Below are 17,747 nucleotides of genomic sequence, written 5' to 3'. Positions count from 1 at the left end.
CGCTACGCCCATTAACATCTATGGCTCCCACATGCCACTACCTTTGCAGGCTCTTGAATAAAACACATAGATACCCTCATTTCTAAATGCATTGAGAGGATAGGAAGCTTCCATATGCCATGCAACCTCCTCAAGTACCTTGCACCCAATCACCAAAGCATATTTGGCCTGTGTGCAAGAATATATTACGGGTCGGGCCTCAAACTTGGTGCTAGTCAGATGGAGCGGCACCAACATGCAGGGTCCTAAACGCACAAGGGGTGTGACAGACAGGCTGCTCAACGTAGAGCTGCCTCCATGGTAGGATTAGTGAGTGATGTTTGGAATTACCCTCCAGTTAAATTATTTGCCAGTATTCACCTCTTAATTTCCAACACATGCTATATGAAGCCCTTTCCCCATAGCTTGGATAAGATGCCTCCAGGAAGGCTGATTTTGCAGCCCATGTTTCATGTTTATTGATGCTTTTGGGCTACTTAAAGGTGCATGTCAGAGTAAAGGAAAGCCTATTCTCTCCTACCAGTACTGCATTTCTAACGATCACGAACAATAGGCATTGCAGAGACGTCTTTGTTTAATGGTGTCACCTGGTATATTATAGCATCATTCACAGGATGGCCTCTTGTTAGGTCAGGGCTAAAACACACAATGGGCCTATTCACAAAGTTAAACTTACACAGGAGTAAATCTACACATGTATGTTTTGCTCTTACACTTTTGAGTAACTTTTACCACTGTTTTGGATTCTTTTTGGCTATATTAACTTTATAAATGCAGTTTGTGAATAGGAACAGGCTTCCTCGTTGGTGGATGGGTCCCTCCCTAAACCCTTGTTATTCCTTCCAAACCCCACCTATTTTATAGTAAGTACACCCCATTTTTTTAACCATTCCCCCTGGTCCCTCCAACATTTACTACTAAATATTAGAACATTGGAATGTTGGTAGCTCCATTGAAAACAATGGAGTGCTCCGGGCTTATAATGGCTGGTATAAGCCCGGAGCTCCAACATTCCAATGTTTCTTTGTTCACAGCTCTGGCTGTGAACAAAGGCTCCAGGGAGCTCCCTGAAGGCTTTGTTTTATTTGTTAGAACATTCTGCCCTCTAGTGGCAGAATGTTCTAATAGCCTTATAGCCCTTCATAGCAGGGCTATACCGGCTTTTAAAGTCCCTCGCCTTCGGCTCAGGCCTTTAACGCTGCAGCGGGCCTTTAATAGCTGTATAGCCCGCTACGGCAGGCTATCAGGCTATAGTAAACTTACATGTATGAGTAGCTTCCCATAAAAATAACAGTAGAGGTGGAGTTGGAGATTTACACTTGTAGGATTGTGAATAGCATTTTGTAGTACTTTAGTGCTATTATTGTAATATAATTGTGGATAAGCCCCAAACCGTTTTCCCCAAAGTAAGCCAAACAAAATTAGGGCTAATGCTGTCATGTTAGGGCTCTAATGACAGGTCCACGTATCTCTCTTTGAAGATGACAACTACAGTGCTAATACTCGAGAAGGAAAGTGATTGGAATTTTAATGGTTAAACTTTTAGCACAACTTGTGCTCTTAGTAACAAGGCCCAAATAAGTTCAACAGCACTTTGGTAAATAAAAACAACAACAGCCCAAACAAGAGAAAAGGAATACAGCAGAAAGTCATTGAGTGAACACAAATAGTACAAGAGGGAACATTTTTCAACTGAGAGGTACTTCTCAAAAGTGTGTATGATGACAGGTTAGAAAATGGAAGTAGACACAGAAGTTCCTCTACGCAAATACTTTTTCACAGTATGGGTAGTGGGTGGATGTATGTTGCTATACCATGGTCAAAAATGATGGTATATACAAATATTCCACCCACCACATTGCCTCCAGCGACAAGGTAAGTATATATTGAGAATTCTGAAACTCTACATCTTCTTATTGTGATGGTATTTGATTTGGTGAATGCAACATTTTTGTTATATGATATCTCACATGCATTATAGTGATGTCCCACTGCAGAGGGTTCATGGGATGAGCTCGGTCAATATCAGTGGAACAAAAATGGCAGCAGAGTTCAGAGACATAGGAGAGCATGTGTGATGGAGGGCAAAAAAAGAAGTTGGAGAACAAGTACAACCCCACATAATGAGTAGACACAGAAATGGGCATGCACTTTTCTTGGACATTCTCTTACATGTCTGTCCGGAAACATTCTTGTGCCTTAAATGATCATGAACATCCATCTGCACCACTTACCAAGTTTTTTGGGCACCCAGTCAAGACCAAAAGTGAACTTCTTAATCTGCACTATCAGGTACTCAGGAAATGAGGCGAAGCGGGATGTTCTGAGGAACACAAGTGAGAGGTAAATTGAATGCCTCCAGGAAGCAGTGCAACATAATATAGTAGATGATGAGCATGATGTGTGAATAAGTCTATGAAATAAATAGTCTATGAAGCACTTATGGCTGCAGACAATGAAAGTGCACATACATTAGCCATGAAAGTGTAAGTGTGCATACAATGAAACCCCATCAAGTCAAGTAAGCAGGGAACGGCAACATATCTTATGATGCGTACAACCCCCCAACGCTAAGCATACTTCGAGGCACTGAGTAACATTACCATATAAGCAAGCATTTCAGGAGGGAAAACACCAATTAGAGAGCAACAACATAATCCTTAGTAAACTGTCACCTGTAGGGCGACATCATCTCATTGGCAAAGGAAGCTTATCAACTGCAGTGCCACCAGAGGCGGACCTGCTACATGGGAGATTGGCTGAGTACTCAATGGTCGATGACTCTGAAATCCAGTCAGGCCGGGATAAAGTAACCAGACTCTCTCAAGTTACTCATAGGTCTATTCTCAATGTCACTTTTGCAGTCACTGAAACATAAGTCTCAGTCCTGTATATACACATCTCATGAACATAGAGTGTATCATGTATAATTCGGTACACATCCATGTTTTCACAGAAGTCATCTCTAATTCTGTGAGTGCAGAGGTGAGTACAGGACCTGGATCAACGAGTTTCTCAGTGGCCACAGAGTGACTCACCACTATCCCACATGTGAAGGTAGATGACTTCAGTGGGCATGGGGCAGTAGCAGCTGGTGTCGTTAAAGAGTGGTGCGGCGGGAGGGAAGGGATCGGGGGAACAATGCACAACAAATAAAATACACAAAAAAATAAACTTACCTGCAGCCAGCTGCATTGCGCTCCTCTGCTCCAGTCCACTGCAGGCACAGGCGGCTCCCAGACACCCCTGCAGCCAATCCTGACGCTACTCTCATGCATAAGAGCAACCTCAGGATTTCCCTGAGCGCCCTGAATGTGCACTCCCAGTAAGACTGGGAGCCTGTGCCAGCTGTCTCCAACCCACAAAAACAACAGGTGATGGACAGAATGTAGATCAATGTCATACAGCCCTCATCAGCAAGGATAGCTTGATTCCAGTGGCATGGAGAGCACTGGACTCACGTCTGAGCATAACCGTCCCACTCGTGGTGACAAATGCAAAAACAACAGTGGATGGACAGAATGCAGAACAATGTCCTACATTCACCCCAGTACAGAGATCTGGGCCTAAATCCATCGTTTTTTTGCTCACCATGCCATTCCAGTTTGAACCCAGCCATATGCAAATCAGTCCTGACCCTGTGCCCCATGGGAACAGTCCAGCCCGTACTGTCAAGCCAGGTCCTCCCTGGACTGGAAACAAGCATCCTAGGACCGGTTTAGGGCTTTCCGCCCTCATCAGCCAGGGTGCCTTGATTCCAGTGGCATGGAGAGCAACGTACTCACGTCTGAGCATACCCGTCCCACTCGGGGTGACAAATGCAAAAACAACAGTTGATGGTCAGAATGCAGAACAATGTCATACATTCACCCCAGCACAGAGATCTGGGCCTAAATCCATCGTTATTTTGCTCACCATGCCATTCCAGTTTGAAACCAGCCATATGCAAATCAGTCTTGACCCTGTGCCCCATGGCAACAGTCCAGCCCAACTGCCTAGCCAGGTCCTCCCTGGACTGGAAACAAGCATCCTAGGACCGGTTTCGGGCTTTCAGCCCTCATCAGCCAGGATAGCTTGATTCCAGTGGCATGGAGAGCACAGGACTCATGTCTGTGCAAACCTATCCCACTCGGGGTGACAAATGCAAAACAAGCATTTACAATGCAATGGTCTCGGCATTATTAAAGGTAGAGCTATTGGCATTGCTCATGTCTTTTTTTTTCTTTCTAAATGCTAAATAAATAGCATTGTCATTTACATTGCTAATAGCTTAATCGTTAAATAAATGGCATTGTCATTTACAATGCCAAAAGCTTAATCGCTCGCATATGCATGACCTATTGCATCTACACCCACACAGAGCCACACACACACACACACACAGCCACCCAAACAGAGTCATTCACATAGAGCCACCAACACACACACAGCCACCTACACAGAGCCACCCTCACACACACAGAGCCACCTACACAGAGCCACCCTCACACAGACAGAGCCACCCACACATAGAGCCACCTACAAAAAACGCTATCCACACAGAGCCCCACACACACACACACACACACACAGAGCGCCACACACACAGAGCCCCACACACACAGAGCCCCACAAGCACACACAGCCCCACACACACACAGCCCCACACACACACAGAGCCCCCCCCACACAGAGCCCCACACACACAGAGCCCCCCCCACACACACAGAGAGCCCCCCCCCACACACAGAGCCCCACACACACACACACACACACAGAGCCCCCCCCACACACACACACACAGAGCCCCCCACACACACACACCGAGCCCCCCACACACACACACACGAGCCCCCCACACACACACAGAGTGCGACGCAGTCCTCAACCTAAAAAGGACACAAAATTCAACCAGAGAGAATAGACCAAATCTCAACCATTCAGTCCTTAGAAACACCAAAAAAGTGAATCGTGGAATCAAAGGAGGAGGCTGATCGTCTTAGAAGACTTTGCAGTGTCACAAACAGTGATCATAGTCATAAAAAATATACATCAATCCGCAGTCCTCATTAATGTTGAAAATATATACATTGGTTTAAGAGGCTTAAAATTCTCTTCCGATTGCTGTTAATGCAAGCCTAAAGAGCAAAGCACATTTACACTGATTTTAAATCGCCAGGTCCATTGCGATGCTGCGATTCCACCACAAGTGTGGAGTTCCCAAGAACCAACCCCTACATTGCATTCATGGCTAACTGCACAGAAAATGTGAACTGCAAACTTATTTAAATGTTATTCTTTGAAGCCACTGGAGAGCAGATACAATATAAGGAATATCAGGCATGGGCAACTAAGTAATTGATACAAAAAAAATGTAAATACCCCAAAAACAGTAAATGACAAACTATTTCCTTACCCAGAGATGATCCTAGTGCGTGGCCGCGTCGATGTTAATTTGACTACGGTCACGTGTCCAACCTTCAGCCTTTTCTGGAGTTTTTTAGCCAGCAGAACTCGGCATTCTGGGACTCGTAGTTTAGAGTGTCCCCTTCATAAGCGTGGGCTCGAGTCTCAGCGCTTTGGTTCAGGACTGAGTGCTGGTGTGAGACCTGACAAGCGGCAACACAGTGTGACTGACTGCTCTCCAGCCCTGAAAGCCTTGCACATAACACCGAAGGGGTCAGGGCCGGGTCACCGCCAGCTGTTCTCAGAGGCTCCAGGCCGCAGGAGCTCCAATGTTTAGAGGAAGGGATGCGGTCACTGATAGAGTAAAACAACTCATTTCTAAGGCACAGATGAAGAGCATGAATAGTGCGATATAACGTGTGTTTTTATAGCGCTAAATACAGCACGCTTACCCTTTCTAAGCGCTCTAAATAACAGGTATTACTGTTTCCTATGGCCCTGGAGATTCACAGCAAACCTATCAATCGTTCAGTCCTGTGGGCTTGTTATATCAGCGAGCTGAGCTTGGTCTGAGGTGCAAATTCTAAAGTGATGTTGAGGAAAGTCGAGTTTGACTGAAGATAGTGTTATATAACCCGTGCGCAAGTGCTTCCCTGAGGGCACAATTGAGGTAAACAACTCACCAACTAGACCTACTTACAGTCTTTGAAGGAAAACCTCAATTCTAAGAATGCAATGTGCTGTTGTGTTAGCGCAGCGGAATTAACAGTAGTTACGTGTGACCTGAGACCGCTCGGCGGCGATGCAGCACGTCATTCGAATGCTTGTTTTGTGTAATGAACAAAAATCTTCCTGACAGCTTATGATGTGAAATGCTCATTTTCTTTCCTTGTTTGTAGACTAGTACACGTCTGTGTCAGCACATGGTAAGATTAATACCCGATGGGCCTAGTTACCAGTTGCCCGAGCCATCTGGGTTCACATGCTACAGCCCTCGGCTTTACTGGTGCAAAACCCATCTTTCCGATTCTTTAGTCTCGTTAAATCGAAACAAAACTACAACTCCCAGGGTGCCCCGGGTAGTTGAACGAAAGCCCAGCAGTGGAATATGTAGACAGCAGAGACACTGACCTATGGCTACGCAAAGGAAAATCTGGTCTCGAGCTGCTCCTCCCTTGGGAATCCAATAGCTGTTCGAGGGTTTGAAGAAGGGCCTCTCTTTCGAGGGAGAGCTTCTTTTGTTTCTCTTTCGTCGGGTCATGCAATTTGGGACCTTTAACTATGTCTCCGCAGCCCACAGCCAGCTGGTGTTCCCTCATGAACTCTTGTGATTTTGAACCAATGAATCAGTGAGAGGTCAGCAGCTCCAGCACCAAGACTAAACCACTATATCGACGATATTATTATTTTTTTTATTAAAACCACTAAACGCCGGCAGCCCTTCTCTCCCTCGCTCTCTGCAGTCTCATTCCTTGATTTCTTTTCTCTTGCGCTGTCTGTCCACCGCAACTTCCGCCGGGTGTCAGGAGGCCGAGAGCCGCCTGAGTCCGCCATGGAGCCTGCGTCCCCCTCGCCCCCCCGTTGGTTCAGAGCTCTGCGAAGGTAACTTGTGTACTTACTGGTCTTTCTCGAAGGCGAATGTTTGGGGGTTAAATTCCTCTTTTACAGTTACTGTGTTATTTTTAGTTGCACTTTGATTCAAGCTATAGTATATATAGAGCTTCCTACTCGCGCTTCAACGTCTCGCTAGGGGTAGTAAGCGGCAAGCGCTATATAAATACTTTTACAAAGTGCTGCATGCATGGTAGGTACAACTTCCATTTAACTTGCGCAGACGCCCTCCCCAGGCTGCTTCAGCACACGCACCGGCCGCCTGCACGCACCCCAGCCCCTGCCGGCACAACCCCCAGTCCCTGCCTGCACAGCCCCCAGTCCCTGCCTGCACAGACCACCAGTCCCTGCCTGCACAGACCACCACTCCCTGCCTGCACAGCTGTCTTCCTGGACACGCTGTCAGTTTTCCGTGGCTTCTCCTGCTCCCTGAAGCGGGGGTCGGGGAGGGCTGGGGGCCCCTTACCTTGGCACGGGAGAAGCAGGACCAGATGGAGTCCAGGAGCGGCATGATGCGACGAGGGGCGCGTCCTCGGACCCTGGTCAGTACGGCGGCGACCCTCGCTCAGCCGGACAGACCCCCCTGCCGGACAGCACCATGATCCCTCTCACATCTGGAGTGAGGCGCCCGGCGCGGGTGGAAGGAGGGACCGGAGGGTGAGAGGAGGAGCAGGCTATTCAAACTGCGCACCATTACTCCGTTGGCTGGAAACGAGCCCTGCAAATTCCCCAAACATTACGAAAGTCCGCGCAGCAGAGACTTCTCTTTCCTGTCCCTGGAGAGGCGCTGCCTGCACCGGCTGCGGCGGAGAGCGAAAGCAAAAGAGAAAGGCAGACACGGGGCCGGCCAGAGAGAAACTATAGAAACAGGACCATGAGAAACGGGCAGGGAGGAAAAGGAGAGAGTGAGGGAGAAAGATAACAGCGCGAAGGAGTGAATGAGTCACCACTGGAAGTAGAACAAGAAAAAACGGCACAATCAGGGTCAGAAGAAACCTTACCTCCAGTGGCAGCGAGGCTGTTCCGGGCAACAATGGCGGCCGCAATCATCCGAAATGTTCTGAATCGGGGGCGTGTTTTTTGTGCTCTGAGTGACAGATGATGTCACAGGGCTAAAGAACGCAAAAAACACGCCCCCGAATCCGAAAGAGACGGGGTTTTATTGGAGTGACTCCCTTCTCCTCCAATGGCTGGCCTCCGTTTAGGAAGCCAGCCAATGGAGGAGAATGGACAAGAGAGGCGGGTTCAAGCCCCCATACTCCAAAACATTAATTCTTCGGGACGACAGTTGTTGGACAGAATGCAGAAAATATCATACATTCACCCCAGTACAGAGATCTGGGCCTAAATCCATCGTTTGATTGGGGGTGAGTGCTTGCAATGTTAAACACTCCGTCCATCATCTCCTTTGATTTTGCTTTATTCGCCCTAAGTTGGCAGGGTTTGCCCTGACGTGTGTCCCTTGCTCACTTTGCCACTGGATTCAAGATAGCCTGGCTGATCAGGGTTATGAACCCGAAACCGGTCCCAGGGTGCTTGTTTCCGGTCCAGGGAAGACATGGCTTGGCAGTTCAGGATGGACTGTTCCCATGAGGCACAGGGTCAGACTGATTTGCATATGGTCATGTCTGAACTGGGGTGGCGGAGTGAGCTAAAGAATGATGATGGATTAAACCCAGATCAGTTGACTGGAGGTGAGTGCTTGCAATGTTCAACACTCCATCCATCATCCCCTTTGGTTTTGCTTTGAGCTGTCTCCAACCCGGCAATGCAGCTCAGGTTGGAGACAGCTTCAGTGCGCATGTCGGTTTGGCCGTCCTGAGACAGCCGGCCAAACCCACATGCAGACTGATATCAGTGCATACCACTCCCCTCCAGTAACTTTCATCCATCTGCCCCCAAACACTTGGCCGGGAAAGGAAAAATAAAACAATAGTAAAACGTGCTTATTATCGTTTTTTTTCCTTTCCTGCCATTTTGAGGTAGCTGGCACGGAGGGTGTGGGGACGTGCCTCTAACAGAGCAGAGTATCCGTCACTGGCACGGGGGTCAAAACTACAATCACACAGGCTCTGTCTCCAAATGTCATGGTGCCAGTGCCTGTGCTCTTAGCTGGATTTTTGGGAAAGGTATAAGCGAGAGCAGGAATGGGGTCTTGGCCCACCTAACCCTATTTAGTCCTCTGTCATGCAAACCCAGTTCTTTTATATAAATATTTGTTTGTCTTTACTGCACAGAGGAAGCTATAATACATAGAATTCTGCAATCCTTGTATAAAAACTCTTTTTAATGTGTTTATAATGCAAGGCAATCTGCAATACCTGTATAAAAAACACGTATCTAATTTCTTTATAATTATAGTTATAATTGGTGACTAGGTGCCTTGTGAGGCACCTAGTCACCAATTATAACAAAATAAAGTCAGAATGCAATTGTAATACCTTATTACAAATGTGTTGGGACATCACAATGCCTGCTACCAGCAGTCAAGGGGAAAGACAGGTCAGGCCATGGAGCATAATTAAAGCAGCTGTTTTTCTAGCTATACAGTGATAAACATAAAGGAGATATTTATGGCAACATGTTTATTTTTGTGCACTCCTTAGGTAATTATGGAAAAGTTCGAATCTTTCTGCATGTTTGAACACATTACCAGCTGCTGTGCCATTTTTTTTAACTGATTCTAATATAGTTTTGTAGCAAATATCTAACAGCTTTCTTGATGTGTTTCATTTTGCACTAGAGGATCTATTTTTAGTCTTCGAGTAGTGCTACTCCATTTCATATGAAAGAGCAATGCACCAAGGATTTGAGTGGTTTCTGGGAAAGGTGATTATCTGGCCATGTATCAGAGAAATAATGTACTCCCAGCCGTACATGAAAAGGATAGTGCAAGTCACAATCTTACAAAGGACCTCAGCCTTCTGCCTCGTTCTTATATTTAGTCATGGAACTCCTCGGTGACTTGCAATATCCTTATAATGTAAGGCAGGGGGTACTTTATCCGACATTTATTCTTGCTTTTATTTAGAGTCACTGAAAAATATGTGAGTGAGTCGAGGAAGCTTTTTTATGATGCTGCATTATTGCAGATGATATCAATCAATAATGTCTGACAATAATGTACCTCTAACTGTGCACTGTAAGATGGTCATAATTCTTAAAGCTTTTCAGGACCATAAAAAGCACAAGGCAAAGAGCCAAAGCTTTATACATGCATGGTGTTTGCAAGGTCACAATAATGCCATGAGAATGTAATAGGTGGGGGGGAGGAGATTGTTCAATATAGTACCATTAGGAGAATAGGAACACGCCCCTAGAAGCAGTAGGAGATGCATTTAGGTGGAAATTGAAGTTTTATATCTTCCATCTTGGTATACTACTCTAGTTAACATTAAAGATTGCTCGGATGAGGATATTTCTGAGAACTATGCTGTATATAGGATGGTTCATCTTGTTAACCTGCTTAAAGAATTGACCCCAGCTTTCACCCAAATCTATTACTTGACTCGTTCTTATTAAATATCGCCTGGGCAAACATATAGAGCCGGTTAAATTTGGGCAGAAAGCATCCGGTTCTCTCAAAAGCCGTAGGTCGCTTTCCTGCGTCAGTACGGCACTGGATTCGCCAAGAGATTTGGCCCATACCTTCTCTGAATTCCCTTTACTCTCCACTGCGGTTTCTCTGGACATTTTGTCCAAACTAAAGTCCGGCTCCCCTATGGACCCTTGCCCAGCTAAATTGTTGGCCAGAATGGCGGCAGTGCTGAATCCTGTCATCAACCCGGTGCTGAATTTGTCTCTCAGCACGGGGGTGGTTCCTTCAGTCTGGAAACAGGCATTTGTCATCCCACTGCTTAAGAAGCCCAATCTGGACCCGGAGGGGTATGCCAACTATAGGCCGATTTCTCTTCTACCCGCTCTTGCTAAAGTAGTGGAGAAACATGTGCAGACTTCTCTCTCTAACTTCTTGGAGACTAATAATCTTCTCCACAGCTCGCAGTCCGGTTTTCGGGCTAACTTGAGTACCGAGACGGCGTTGCTGGAAGTTACTGAAATCATCAAGGAAGTGTTGGACTCTGGAGGTAAAGCCATGTTGGTTATGTTAGATCTATCAGCGGCATTTGACACCGTCCCCCACGAGGGTCTCCTAGTAAGACTCAGGGAGATCGGCGTACGGGGGACGGTGCTCAGCTGGTTCCGCTCCTTCCTGGCTGGCCGGAGTCAGACGGTATGGGCTCCTCCTTTCTCTGCCGCGGTGCCGCCACTGGAGGTCGGGGTCCCGCAGGGGTCGATATTGAGCCCGACCCTGTTTAACATCTTGATGACCCCTCTGGCGGCATTGGCGAAGTCCTTTGGAGCCCAGATCCTGTCATACGCCGATGGCACGCAGCTCCTTTTCACTTGTGGGAAAGGTGCTGAGTTCGATGGGGAGAGTATCAGAGGTTGCCTGGGGGCTGTGTTTAATTGGTTCCATCTACACAGCCTCAAGTGTAACTCTGATAAGTCTGAGGTGCTTTTTTTTGGTTGTCGCTCGGATCCCATCTGGCAACCTTGGTGGTCTGAGAAGATGTTTCCACCTTCGGCTGCCTCTACTACGGCCAAGAATCTTGGGATAAAAATTGACAAGGATCTAGCGATGAAACCCCAGATTCTTGGCCTTACCGGGAGGTGTTTTGGTCTGCTCAAGATGCTGCGCAAATTCCTTCCACTCTTGACACCTGCACATAGAAAGATCACTGTGCAGGCGCTTATTGGGTCGCATCTTGACTACGTCAACATCCTGTATTTGGGTCTTCCAGAATACCTTCTCCAACGTCTGCAGGTAGTGCAGAACTCAGCGGCGCGTGCCATCTTCGGACTTCATCGGCGCGCCAGAGCTTCTGACCTCTTGCAGACCTTGCACTGGCTGCCCATCCGGAAGCGTATCGCTTTTAAAGCCCTTACTCTGGCCTTTAAAGCCCTTCACATGACCGGAGCTAAATACATTAAAAAAAGGCTGGCTTTCTACCAACCTGCCAGATCACTGAGATCAGAGTATTTGGCTCTGGCCTCTGTCCCGGCCATAGGAAGAGCTCGTATTGGCGGCCGGTCATTTCGGCGCCTAGCCCCTCAGCTGTGGAATACACTGCCGGTCTCCCTGCGCAGGAATCCTAACCTGTTGGCCTTCAGGAAGGACTTGAAATCTTGGTTGTTTGTGCAGTAGTTCTCTTTTCCCCTTTTTACTTTTGTCCTTTGCTCGTGTTGGTCAAAGCACCGGGACACTCCTCGGAGTAGCCGAGCGCTATACAAAAACATTCTTAACATTAACATTAACATTAAACCTGAAGGCTCACAATGGCGTGCCTAGGAATATTCATCCAACTGAATTACTCTTTACACCCATGCTCATTTACAAAGGAAATCACAATTATCCGAGCAAAGGGAACCATATCAATATTTTTCTTTCTTTGCTGTTGCTAAAATAATTCACCTCTTCATCGGTATGTCAAGATGCATGTATTGAAGCAATGGAGGGGTGGGTCCCAGGATAAAAGTGCAGAATTCCCATCACCTGTATTGCATGTGCAAACTAGTGTATGTATACCATAGCACACCCTAAGAATTTCAACACCTTGGCCCTCATTACGATGACGGTCAGCCAGACCACAGACCGCCATCATATAGGGCACTTTGTGCACATCCAGGCACTGTGTGCCAGGCACCATGTGGTGCCTGGCACACGGTGCATGGATGTGTGGGGGGCACTGCATGTGTCCCCAGGGTGACTGAACAGTGGCCTAAGGGGGACAGGGGCTCTGCTTGGTACCCCCAAAGTCCATTTCTGTCTGCCTCTTCATGGCAGTGGGACTGCTATGAAAAGGCTGTCCGAAAGGGACATCCTAATTCCTACAGTGGTGGTGGTCCGCCCGCCATCCTAATGAAGCCCTAAGTGCTCATTGAATGTACAATTTGGGAGTTTTCAGTAAGGAACTGCTGGTGATGCTGGCAAGGTTAGTGGTAATTTGACCTACCTATTAAGGTTAATAAAATTGGCAAAATACTCTAGTCAAGAACTTCAAAAGGACTCAGGAGAGCTATGGGTCAATCAGTTGAAAGCTCTGAATACATTAGTTGTTATTTAAGTATAGGAAAACTATCCCACAAATAACCCTGTGGGGAGGATGAATGCAGGCTTATGAACATGCTATCAATCCGAATTTACTCACTTTGCCTCCTCGGAATTCTACAAGACCTAAAAAGCAGTTGAATGAACATTCAGTATCAACTTTTCTTCCTTGCTTCAGTCTAGTTTTTTTACAGAAACCTGGTATAAAGTTGAATATTCATTAAATGTGTGTGCAGTCTTTGAAGTAAATACCAAGTGGGTTTGAGTAACTATTGGCCATATAGCCAGTGGCCTTAAAGTAAAAGTCCTGCTGTATTGCACGCATAATGTATTTATAGTTTGTTTCACGTGGCCAACTACTAAAGGTATCTGAGTTAATTTTACAATCTGTGGTACCTAATTTGAACTCGTACAGGGTTCTCGTGACCACGCAATGTGGCTCTTGGTTGAGAATCTCCATTCAGTCATGGATGACCTCCATAACAAATTGATTTTGGTGACTGAGGATGTTACATGCCACCTTCTTGAACTGCACAGTGATGATGGTCTCTCAATTTTTGATGAATTGTGTGAGTGTTGCTTGATTACATTTCTTCCCCCTAAAAATATTAATGGGGTAAATGGCTCTTACACCTGCTACAGTCCTCGCAGCACAGGACCTTATGTAGTAGCTTTAGTAGGGATCAACATGCTAGATGTCTTTCGATTACAGATGAACCAATCTCCCTTCGTCGGGGTGGGTTGAGTAGTAGAAAATAAAGAATTGTTTTTCTTTCTTACCATCTCTCTCAATCAGTACAGTATTATGGGCCAGATGTAGGTGGCCAAATATCGAGCGGCAACGCAGAAATTCACAGAATTTCTGCGTTACCGACCGGTATTTGGCTGAGTGCAATGTAGGTGAGTTTAAACCTAATTGCAAAATAAGGAATCACAACATTGCGATTTCTTATTTTACTCTTGCATTTAAGGAATCTGAAATACCGTATTCCACTGCATACTTCTAATTTGTGATTACAAAGCATTTTGGAAATATGTGCATGATTTACATGCTAAACCTCTTCATCTTTATGGAACAAAACCAATACAGACTCATTTCCCTGTTCTCTTTGCCAGCTAACTCTCTTCTGGCGCATGTTTAAGTCTGCTGAGACAGGACGTTAAAGAGTGTGCCAATGCATGGCAGAACTGCCTAAAATTAGACCAGACAAGCACAGTGCAACTGTAATGACCTAAACTGCTTATCCTCAAGGAAATGGTTAACTGGACATCAACATTATTTTCAACCACACAGTGGCAAAAAGGTTGTTCTGTAATTTTCTTCTGTCTCCTACATTGAGAAAATAAAAACAAGCTAAGCAATGTGCAGAGTTGTTCACATCCAGTAATTACAGGGTGTCTGTACTCAACACAACTTGGAATTCTAACCCTTGAGTAAACAGGGTTTTGTGTAAGGGCCAGAAAATCCCTTCCCCTCTAATAATATCACCTGGTTGATCCCTTGTTTTTCCCTAAACCTCTCAATAGGCACCTATCAGCTCCTGAGGATCATGGGGAAATTTATGGATTGAAAAATGCAGAAAGCATGTATGATCCTTTGCTTCTTGCTACAGGAGGCCACCTTCATGGCCTCTGATACGGAGAACATAATGACAGTGACTGAGTACTAAAGGCGAATAGAGGGGTAGCAACTCCGACCACCGGCAAACCCTGACCCCATCACCACTAGACCTGTGACTAGCTCCCAATAGTTCTCTTCAATGGACTAACATACATTTGTACCTGCACTCTACTGAGAGGATAACAGCTGAATATGAGAGCAGCCCTGGAATGCACCTACAACTTTCTGACAAGATCCAACAAGAGAAATGTGTGGCACAATTTCCTTTGAATACGATTTGTGTGGCATTGCCTCTTATTTCTCTTAACCATTTGGATAGAGATTTGCTGATATGCAAATGCCTTTCCCTTAAAACAAAAATGATGGGTTGAAAAGGTATGTAAAACCCAGCCTGAAGAACCCCATTCATATGATTACATAGTCTATGACCTTGATTACAAGTTGTGCAGAATAGGGTGGGGTATTTAAGTGTGAGGTATTTACAGAATGTGGTGAATACCGCCATTCCGAATCCACATACTTGAGCAGGACCACTCTGCTGCGGGCTAAAGCCGCTACCTATAGCTGCAGGGGAGGCAGTCCATGACAAGTAGCCCCTTTCTTGAAGAGCTCCTCTGCTGATGGGCAAATCTTTCACACAGTCACATATCTATAAATCGAAGAAGGCAAAGCAGCTTCCTCTACAGAAACCACAGCAGTCCCTTATATCTAACCTTCCAACCATCTAGTGGTGTGAATCCCTTTCGGAGTCTGGGTCAGTGCAGTCGAGAGCTGCGGAGAAGTACTACATCCACCTCAAGCAGCACACCACCTTCCTCCAAGCTCCTTCCTCCAGATCTCAGGGACCCACCTGCACCCATTACTAAGTCAAGCTAAACCTGGAATTTTCAGCTCTCCTTTCAATCTCAGATTTCTCACATCTAAGACACTTGCCTAAATCATTCTTTCTACTTCCACAGAATAAATTAGTTTCTTGGATTTCTGCCACTAACCTGTATACTCAAACTCTACTCTGTCTCCCTATAGAACACTGTTCAGTTATGTTTATCGGACTTCTCTATTGAGCTTGTTCCATCTATAAACCTACCCTCGACTATACGTCTCATTGATGAATCAATAGTTTGTCTTCTAGTTCTCACTCTTGTGCCTTCTTTCATTTTGTGATCAGTGACTCATTATCTCAGTTGCCATTTTCTTGAAATATTTTCTTATATGTAGTCTTTGATCGCCTTGTCAACTTATAATGCTCCTGGTCAATACAGGACTATCAATGGTTTTACCCTGGTCAATTGTGCATGACTATGGTGTGACAAGTTTATATTTAACACTTTTGAAAGGGAATAACTCCCATCTCAAGTACTGTATTGCCTTTCTCCTCTTTTCCTTTATTCTCCTTTCCTCCACCCAGCACATCTTCTACTTTATTCTTTCCTTGATATTTCTAAACGTTGTCATTCTCTTCTACAGAACATACAGGCCTTCAGAACAGTCACGCCTAGTTGTAATCTAATTATTCCAGCCTTTTCCCATTACATATCTATATTTCATCAGTGATAATTATCTATTTTTCATTTATTTCAAAGAAATCGTTACTCAGTCCTTGTACTTTGTTTGCCAACAAGCCATATATCAATAAATTATACTTTTGTACATTTAGTCACATAAAGTTCCAACTTAATTTGTTATACATCTTCCCTGGATTTATGTATAAAAGCAATTCACTAAAAGCATCATTAAATGTGATTAACCAAACTAGCTTGCACCATAAACTAGATCTTTTTAACACAACAAATGAACGTTTTGAAGAAAAGTTAGATGAAGAGTAACTCACTTGATGGCTGCAGACTTTGCCTGCAGGGCACTGCTCCAGAAGTCATCCACATTGTCTGGCTCTGAGAAGGCCTGCAGACAGGCGCTGAACGGGACCCTCGCCCGGACCAGCTCGGGTGGAGGCCTTTTCCCCGACTCGGCTTCTTTTCTTTTCACTTCATGAGCGATGAGTTCGTCTGTTCAAAAGTGAGAGACACCACTGGCTGAGTATGTTATTTTCACCATCAAATGGTAAATTGTATGTTGCGTTCCTGCATGTTTCCACTGAGGATGCCTGCTAGGTGACAGTGCGCTTTACAAATTAAATAAATAAATAATAAAATAAATGTGCCATGATTCACTAGGACCTTTCAACAGTGTTTCCAGAAATTAAGTTTTATATGGCGCGAACTAGACCTGGGGGTATCAGAGCGCTTTACATGAGCACCAGATACGTTACAGACGAACACATAACATTTTTGTTAGGCATGGGGAGATTAAGTGATTTGCCCAGAATCACAGTACGCTGAGACTCAAACCCGGTTCCCCAGCTGCGAGGTCGACTGCCTTAGCCGTTAGGCCACATTCTATCCCCGTAAATAATTGGAATCTCTAAGTGAGCACAGGGACAACATACAAATACCAGGGCACTGTTGGAATTCCAAAGCGAAGGCCCAGTGCTAAGCATTTTAATGATCGCAAATGCACCAATTCGGTCCTTGTGACTGTTAAAATGCATCTTCCTATGTACTAATCCCATTGTAGGAGTCGGAAATGTTTTTTCAACTCCAAAAATGGGATTCTGAATGGTTACTGATTCGGTATATGGGAGGAAAGTGAAAAAGCTTACTTTATTGAAATTCTATTAAAGACGCAGCTGGAATTTTTTTTTTAAAGCATGCTTTATTAAAACTCTATCACAGACACCGTGGCCTGCCATGTAATGTAATGTAATGTAAAAAATATTTTTAAAGCGCAACTAACACCTAGGGTTTCTTGGCGCTCGAGCAGAAGGGGGTAGACAGTAAACAAGGCAAAAAAGCGTTAGTCATAAACATTACAGAACAGATAATTCTTTAAAAGGGACCTAAAACGGGTATAGGAGGAAGCAAGTCTTATGTTCAGGGGAAGGGAATTCCAAAATGAGGGAGCAAGAAAAGAAATCTCAATCCACCATGTTTCTTCCGTTTAAAAACCGGAACCTTAAGCAAA

The 17,747-nt window shown here is 45.3% G+C and overlaps 1 protein-coding gene across 1 annotated transcript in view; it reads right to left on the bottom strand.

The window, feature by feature from the left end:
* The window catches only part of USP13 (ubiquitin specific peptidase 13), a 425,163-nt gene that overhangs the window by 70,173 nt on the left and 337,243 nt on the right, over positions 1-17,747 (bottom strand). The window contains exons 13-14 of the mRNA XM_078667087.1: positions 16,558-16,732; positions 2,235-2,323 (exon numbers count right to left, since the gene is read on the bottom strand). Of these exons, the coding sequence (XP_078523213.1) occupies positions 2,235-2,323; positions 16,558-16,732 (264 nt within the window). The remainder of the gene's footprint in view (positions 1-2,234; positions 2,324-16,557; positions 16,733-17,747) is intronic.

This window comes from Lissotriton helveticus, chromosome 11 (assembly GCF_964261635.1).
Source record: "Lissotriton helveticus chromosome 11, aLisHel1.1, whole genome shotgun sequence".
Classification (NCBI taxonomy): Eukaryota; Metazoa; Chordata; class Amphibia; order Caudata; family Salamandridae; genus Lissotriton; species Lissotriton helveticus.
The sequence above is the reverse complement of the archived record's forward strand: the minus strand, read 5'-3'. Positions and strand labels throughout refer to the sequence as shown.